The 8,283-nt window shown below is 40.8% G+C and overlaps 1 protein-coding gene across 2 annotated transcripts in view; it reads right to left on the minus strand.

Annotated features, from left to right (window-relative positions):
• Positions 1 to 1,145: 1,145 nt before the first annotated feature.
• The window catches only part of LOC139378854 (NACHT, LRR and PYD domains-containing protein 1 homolog), a 15,102-nt gene continuing 7,964 nt past the window's right edge, over positions 1,146 to 8,283 (minus strand). Inside the window, exons 2-8 of one of the 2 annotated variants that reach the window (XM_071121408.1) lie at positions 5,825 to 5,862; positions 5,619 to 5,683; positions 5,263 to 5,483; positions 4,886 to 5,145; positions 4,389 to 4,514; positions 4,105 to 4,237; positions 1,146 to 3,820 (exon numbers count right to left, since the gene is read on the minus strand). In XM_071121408.1, coding sequence (XP_070977509.1) covers positions 3,528 to 3,820; positions 4,105 to 4,237; positions 4,389 to 4,514; positions 4,886 to 5,145; positions 5,263 to 5,483; positions 5,619 to 5,683; positions 5,825 to 5,862 — 1,136 coding nt within the window. In that variant the 3' untranslated portion in view covers positions 1,146 to 3,527. The remainder of the gene's footprint in view (positions 3,821 to 4,104; positions 4,238 to 4,388; positions 4,515 to 4,885; positions 5,146 to 5,262; positions 5,484 to 5,618; positions 5,684 to 5,824; positions 5,863 to 8,283) is intronic. The other variant, XM_071121409.1, reaches the window with a different exon arrangement.

Here is an 8,283-nt window from a genome sequence, read left to right on the forward strand (position 1 = left end):
TCTGCTCATCCAGTGGCGGTTCTAGCTTGTATGGCTCCCTGGGCGAACCCCCCCCCCCCCCACCCCCCACCCCCCCCCACCAACAAAAAAAAAGCACCATTCTGCACTAACTGTAATTTTTATTTAGACATTTGGAACACAAAAATAATCATAACATTTAAAACATACAAAAACATGTGTGTTGGTTTGGCACTCGAGCATCAATACATTACCCATCCCCCAACAATGTCAACCAAGAGTCAAGACTAAACCAATTCACCTTGGTGGTGTGCAGACTGGTTTAATATTATTCTTAATGATTTTGCACAAACCAGAAAAAAATGCAACAATATGTCAATCTATATATTCACACTATTATGAATGAATTGTGGTTTATTTGGTAGTGTGACTAATTTTACTAATTGCATTAGTACTGTACAAAGTTAGATGTGCGCTGTTAGATAGATTCCCCCTCTCCTCCATCGGGCTTCCAGTGGGGAGACCTGAGGTCAACCTACCCCCTCCCCATCTCGTACTTTTGAGTGGGAGACCTGCCCAGCTCATAAAATAGAATCAGGGCGCCCACTCTGACAAGGTTAATTGATCCGATGTGTAAATGAGTGATAGAAAACCGATCGCGCAAATGTCACTATTCCCCCCAAAATTGTGCGGTCGCCCCGTGCCACTGTGCTCATCACTACTCAAATTACAAAATCGTCAGTACTGACTTAACACTCATGTAAATTAGTGAAACAATGTATTGAGTAGAACCTGTAAGGTAGTGATGAATAAGCATTTCACTACACCCGCAATAACATCTGCTAAATGTTTGTGACCAATAAAATTAGATTTTAATAGTATTTCTTTCATGAGATTGTGGCGATATACTGCCATCTGGTGGTGACTAGAAACAATTCCATAGTATTAATTATTCGTTTTTAAAAAATGTAACCTTTATTTAACTAGGCAAGTCAGTTAATAAGAACAAATTCTTATTTACAATGACAGCCTAGGAACAGTGGGTTAACTGCCTTGTTCAGGGGCAGAATGACAGATTTTTAACTTGTCAGCTCGGGGATTTGATCTAGCAACCTTTCTGCAGCCCCATGACGGTCTGTGAAAAGTACTCTCTGTATGCGAGTTTAAATCAAACAATTACTATGAACTTAAAGTGCAGACTGTCAGCTTTAATTTTAGGATATTTTCATCCATATTGGGTGAATTGTTTAGAAATTACAGCATTTTTTTGTACATAGTCCCCCATTTTAGGGGAGCAAAGGTATTGGGACAAATTCACAAGTTAAGTATTTGGTCCCACATTCATAGCAAACAATGAGTACATCAAGCTGGTGAATCTACAAATTTGTTGGATGCAATTGCTGTCAGTTTTGGTTGTTTCTCAGATTATTTTGTGCCCAGTACAAATTAATGGTAAATAATGTATTGTGTCATTTAAGTCACCTTTATTGTAAATAAGAATAGAATGTTTCTAAACACTTCTTGATTAATGTGGATGATACTATGATTACAGAGAATAATGAGTGAGAAGGTTGACACACATCATACCCCCAAGACAAGGCTAACCTCACCATTACAACAGGGGAGGTCCGCATTTTTGCGAGGGTATGATATTTGTGCGTTTTGACTTTCTCACACATCATTATTCATGATTATTATTAGAAGTGTTTAAATATAACTGGAATGCATCTACAATAACAGTAACCTCAAAAGGGTCATATTACATTGTGTAGAAATGCAGGAAATGAGCTTTAGATGCCCAAAACATTTGATGGAGAACCCCCCCCCCCCCAGGTTATGTACCCCCTACTTCTAAAACCAAAGTTGTGCCCCTGTATATTTACAGTTGAAGTCAGAAGTTTACATACACCTTAGCCAAATACAATTCCTGACATTTAATCTGAGTAAAAATTCCCTGTCTTAGGTCAGTTAGGATCACCACTTTATTTTAAGAATGTGAAATGTCAGAATAATAGTAGATTTATTTCAGCTTTTATTTATTTCATCACATTCCCAGTGGGTCAGAAGTTTACATGCACTCAATTAGTATTTGGTAGCATAGCCTTTTTAATTGTTTAACTTGGGTCAAACGTTTCGGGTAGCCTTCCACAAGCTTCCCACAATTAGTTGGGTGAATTTTGGTCCATTCCTCCTGACAGAGCTGGTGTAACTGAGTCAGGTTTGTAGGCCTCCTTGCTTGCACACACTTTTTCAGTAGGATTGATGTCATGGTGTTGTGATGGCCACTCCAATAGCTTGACTTTGTTGTCCTTAAGCCATTTTGCCGCAACTTTGGAAGTATGCTTGGGGTCATTGTCCATTTGGAAGACCCATTTGAGACCAAGCTTTAACTTCCTGACTGATGTTTTGAGATGTTGCTTAAATATTTCCACCTAATTTTCATTCCTTATGAAGCCATCTATTTTGTGAAGTGCACCAGTCCCTCCTGCAGAAAAGCACCCCCACAACATGATGCTGCCACCCCCGTGCTTCACGGTTGGGATGGTGTTCTTCGGCTTGCAAGTCTCCCCCTTTTTCCTCCAAACATAACAATGGTCATTATGGCAAAACATTCAATTTTTGTTTCATCAGACCAGAGGACATTTCTCCAAAAAGTACGATCTTTGTCCCCATGTGCAGTTGCAAACCGTAGTCTGGCTTTTTTATGGCGGTTTTGGAGCAGTGGCCTCTTCCTTGCTGAGCGGCCTTTCAGGTTATGTCGATATAGGACTCGTTTTACTGTGGATATAGATACTTTTGTACCTGTTTCCTCCAGCATCTTCACAAGGTCCTTTGCTGTTGTTCTGGGATTGATTTGCACTTTTCGCACCAAAGTACGTTCATCTCTAGGAGACAGAACGCATCTCCTTCCTGAGCAGTATGACGGCTGCGTGGTCCCATGGTGTTTATACTTGCGTACTATTTTTTGTACAGATGAACGTGGTACCTTCAGGCGCTTGGAAATTTATTCCAAGGATGAACCAATTTATCTCCAGGCTGATTTCTTTTGATTTTCCAATGATGTCAGGCAAAGAGGCACTGAGTTTGAAGGTAGGCCTTGAAATACATTCATGGGTACACCTCCAATTGACTCAAATGATATCAATTAGCCTATCAGAAGCTTCTAAAGCCATGACATAATTTTCGGGAACTTTCCAAGCTGTTTAAAGGCACAGTCAATTTAGTGTATGTCAACTTCTGACCCACTGGAATTGTGATACAGTGAATTATAAGTGAAATAATCTGTCTGTAAACAATTGTTGGACAAATTACCTGTGTCATGCACAAAGTAGGTGTCCTATAGTTTTGGCAAGGAATTTGTGGATTGGTTGAAAGACTTATGTTGGAGTCATTAAAACTCGTTTATGTAAACTTCCGACTTCCAACTGTACATGTAGAAATAAAAGGAATGATATAAAATAATTATACTATGCACATTTTATAAAGAAATAAAACAAAGTGTAACTGACATCATTCATGCTCTTTCCCCAAAAAATAAACTTCAAATGCCCCCCTTTCACCAACCTAGCTCATTCCAGCTTCAGGTGATTGATTAGGTATGGCTCCAGCTCTGTCAGGATCTCTAAGAACCGATCTTTGCATTCGGGGCCACACCCTTTTAAGGGCCCATCAAAGAGCGCCCTCATCTTCTTCTGGTTATTTCTTTCAGCTATCACGTCACTGTAGCCATCAGCAGTGATGACTCCACTCTTCAGGAGTCTGTCCAAGATGGGAACGACTTGGCTCACTCTGTCAATCAGGGCTGTCTGGTGGAGGTCCACAAAGTGCTGGTCTGAGGTCAAGATGGAACCCCTGTATTCAGCTATAAAGGAAACTGATACAATTAGTTTGCCTTTACTTATGACCCTTAAACACATTTCTAGGACGGGATTCAATCAAAGGCGCAGTATTGGCAAGTGCATTACAGTTGACTTTTTAATATAGTTTACGATTGAGCTGATATCAGCAGTGTTTACCGTGAATGTAAAGGAATATGCCTTTTAAAAGGCGAATTGTCTGTCGTGCAGCATGCAACTCGCCTGAGGAATCCCGGCATTAAACTATATTTGACATTTATGGTTACTAAGCCAATGGATCTTTTCTGACCTGCTCGTATTTCGTGGTTCCATATGGTTTGTTTACGACTTTTACAGCTTAGGTTCAGACTGAAGTCTAAATCTGCGTCTCTTATAAACACCTCAAAGAAGTTTGGTGGGTCAACATGTGCGAGCTCCAATCTCTGAGACAATAGATAGATAGTGTTAGACTAACAGACATGGAACACAGTTTCTTGAAATTAGTCATTCTTGGGGGGGGGGGGGGGGGGGGGGGTTCTGGGAATGTGCAATGTTTTGGATTTCATTAATGTTCTATACAAGTTCAAACCGTACACGAGGGTTAACATCAGAAGGACAGGATGTTGTGAGGTAGAAATCACTAGTCAACCATTGGGACTTCTCTGGTCTTGGTGTTAGGATCCTTGTGGATCCATGACACTTCTCCTGTTTCTCCACTGCCTGTAGAACAAGCAAACATATCCATCACTGTCTATTGCAGTGTATACTTCCAATTACCATTTGTTCTCAACATTGTTTGACAAGAAAAAAACTATAACATGGGTGCTAAATGTCATAAAAAAAATCAAAGTCCAGGCACATGTGTGGGTTTGAAAGTTGATAAACCTTTAAAATGTGTGGGCTAAGTCATTAAAATACACCAACACGTCTTGGCTAACGCTTTGATCAGGGTGCCTGATTGTTTTACGTTTGTCTGATCTGGAGTGTTTAGATTTTATTTTTTTTAAAGTCAATGGAAATTGTTGACCATCCTGGTTGAATAAATACCGTATATGGAAGTAACAATGAGGAAGAGATTTAGCCTTTATAACCTGTGTTAGTGCAGGATCACATGGCATCAGATAAGCATGTAGCGTGAGGTGTGCTGTCCTGGCTCGGTAGATCTGCAAGTCACAGTGCACGGAACACCCTAATGCCTGCAGGATAACACCTCTCAGAGAGAAAGATGGATGGAGAATCTTGACGTGGAAGCGGGTGACCTTATCCACTTGTTCTATGGACACACCACGGTCTTCTACATGAAGAACTCTCACTTTCTGCTTTATAGAGGGATCATAACGATCTCCAACCCCTAAAATGGACAGAAACCAGAACATTATCAGTTTGATTAAAACATTTATTTTAATATGTATTGAGAATTCCCAGGTAAATAAAACAATGTCTTGTTCAGTATAGCTGATATCCATACGTGCACCAAAACAGGCAAAATGTGGCAGATGCACTTCTTTCAGTTTTCCTTCAATGATTTTGATGTCCAGTAGGGGGCCTGCTTGCCTGTACCCCATGCTTTGTAGCACTGCCCTGTGAGGATCCCAAGAGCTGAAGTGGTACAGAAGTGTGACTTTGCTCTCACATACCCAGCGCAGCCCTGATATTGTGCACTCATAGCGTCCTGCAATAGATTCAAGTCTGGAAGAAGGGAATGCAAATTAGGTAACCAAAATATTAAATAAACTGAATTACTAAATCCTCTGTTGATCAGGATTTGTTTGTGACAGGTGCTAATTATTGAGGTAGAGGCGAAATTAAGTCCAAGGTGTTTACCTGTAGATTGAAATCTCATTTTCTGTAGACACTAACGGCTCAAGCGCAATCCAAATTTCTGCGGTCTGTTTAGGATTGAGCCAACCAAATATGGTAAAACCTTCAGATTAATCTTTCAAAAATATTTGAAAATGATTGTAACAACAGTTATGAGCCTTGTGTAGAATAAGTAGATTCTTCATAATATCAACATTTTGTCTTCTCACCTTAAGATGGCTGCAACTCAAGCATTCCATCAGAGTATCTGAAGACAAGTCACATAATAAATAAATAAGTAAATGAATTAAATAACCAGACAATGCATGTATCTATCAAGTAAGAGAGCGATTTTAGGAATGAACCCATCCATGAATAATGAATAAACCAAAAAAAAAATTGACTATCCAGATACTTTAAGCACATTATCATTTGTTAGCTTTATTTTCAACAAGGACCTCAGCCACCCGAGCCATGGCCTGTTCTCTCGGGGGGGGGGGGGGGGACTGCCATCTTAAGCTGATAAAACAACTATCTCAAAGCCATCAGACTTTCAAATAGTCACCACTAGCCGGCCTTTACCCAGTACAGCGCCCTGCCCTGAACTTTAGTCACTGTCACTAGCCAGCTACCACCCGGTTACTCAACCTTGCACCTTAGAGGCTGTTGCCCTATATACAGTGCGTTTGGAAAGTATTCAGACCCCTTGACTTTTTCCACATTTTGTTACGTTACAGCCTTATTCTAATCAATCTCCACACGATATCCCGTAATGACAAAGCAAAAACAGGTTTTTAAAATGTTAGTAAATTTATACAAAATTAACAGAAATACCTTATTTACATATGTATTCAGACCCTTTGCTGTGAGACTCGAAATTGAGCTCAGGTACATCCAGTTTCCATTGATCATCATTGAGATGTTTCTACAACTTGGAGTCCAGCTGTAGTAAATTCAAATGATTTGACATTATTTGGAAAGGCACACACCAGTCTATATAAACGGTCCCACATCTGTGATAGGATTGTATCGAGACACAGATCTGGGGGGGAAGTGTACCAAAATGTTTCTGCAGCATTGAAGGTCCCCAAGAATACAGTGGCCTCCATTAGTCTTAAATGGAAGAAGTTTGGAAACACCAAGACTCTTCTTAGAGCTGGCCACACAGCCAAACTGAGAAATCAGGGGAGAAGGGCCTTGGTCAGGGAGGTGACCAAGTACCTTCCAGAAGGACAACCATCTTTGCAGCACTCCATCAATCAGGCCTTTATGGTAGAATGGCCAGACGGAAGCCACTCCTCAGTAAAAGGCACATGACAGCCAGCCCGCACCTAAAGGACTCTGACCATGAGAAACAAGTTCTCTGGTCTGATGAACCCAAGATTGAACTCTTTGGCCTGAATGCCAAACGTCACATCTGGAGAAAACCTGGCACCATCCCTGAAGCATGGTGGTGGCAGCATCATACTGTGGGGATGTTTTTCAGTAGCAGGGACTGGGAGACTAGTCAGAATCGAGGGAAAGATTAACAGAGAAAAGTACAGAGAGATCCTTGATGGAAAACCACTCCAGAGCGCTCAGGACCTCAGACTGGGGCAAAGGTTTTACCTTCCAACAGGACAACGACCCTAAGCACACAGCCAAGACAATGCATGAGGACTCTGAAAGTCCTTGAGTGGCCCAGCCGGAGCCTGGACTTGAACCGCGATGCTCCCCATCCAGCCTGACAGAGCTTGAGAGGATCTGCAGACAAGAATGGGAGAAACTCACCAAATACAGGTGTGCCAAGCTAGTAGTGTTATACCCAAGAAGATTTGAGGCTGTAATCCCTGCCAAAGGTGCTTCAACAAAGTACTGAGTAAAGGGTCTGAATACTTATGTAAATGTAATATCAGTTTGTGTGTAGATTGATGAGGTGGGAAAAAACAAGTTAATCCATTTTAGAATAAGCATGTAACGTAACAAATTGTGGAAAATATCATGTGGTCTGAATACTTTCCGAAAGCACTGTACACAGTCATGTAACACTGGTCATTTTAATAATGTTTACATACCTTTTAACCCACTTTATATGTATATCATGTATTCTAGTCAAGGCCTATCCTATTTAACTATTGCTGTACATATACCATTCTATCCTATGTATTGCACTAAATACAGTACTAGTCAAAAGTTTGGACACCTAGTTATTCCAGGGTTTTTGTTTATTTTTACTATTTTCTACATCGTAGAATAATAGTGAAGACATCAAAACCATGAAATAACACATGGAATCATGTAGTAACCAAAAAAGTGTGCCGGTGGGACTTTTCAGCCGGGTACCCACGTTTAGTTTTCGAAATTATAGTTTCCGGATTTGACCATATTAATGACGTAAGACTCGTATTTCTGTGTGTTATTATGTTATAATTAAGTATATGATTTGATAGAGCAGTCTGAGTGGTGGTAGGCAGCACCAGGCTCGTAAGCATTCATTCAAACAGCACTTTTGTGCGTTTGCCAGCAGCTCTTCGCTGTGCTTCAAGCATTGAGCTGTTTATGACTTCAAGCCTATCAACTCCCAAGATTAGGCTGGTGTAACCGATGTGAAATGGCTAGCTAGTTAGCGGGGTGCGCACTAATAGCGTTTCAATCGGTGACGCCACTCGCTCTGAGACCTTGAAGTAGTTGTTCCCCTTGCTCTGCAAGG

This window comes from Oncorhynchus clarkii, chromosome 21, assembly GCF_045791955.1.
Source record: "Oncorhynchus clarkii lewisi isolate Uvic-CL-2024 chromosome 21, UVic_Ocla_1.0, whole genome shotgun sequence".
NCBI classification, from domain to species: domain Eukaryota; kingdom Metazoa; phylum Chordata; class Actinopteri; order Salmoniformes; family Salmonidae; genus Oncorhynchus; species Oncorhynchus clarkii.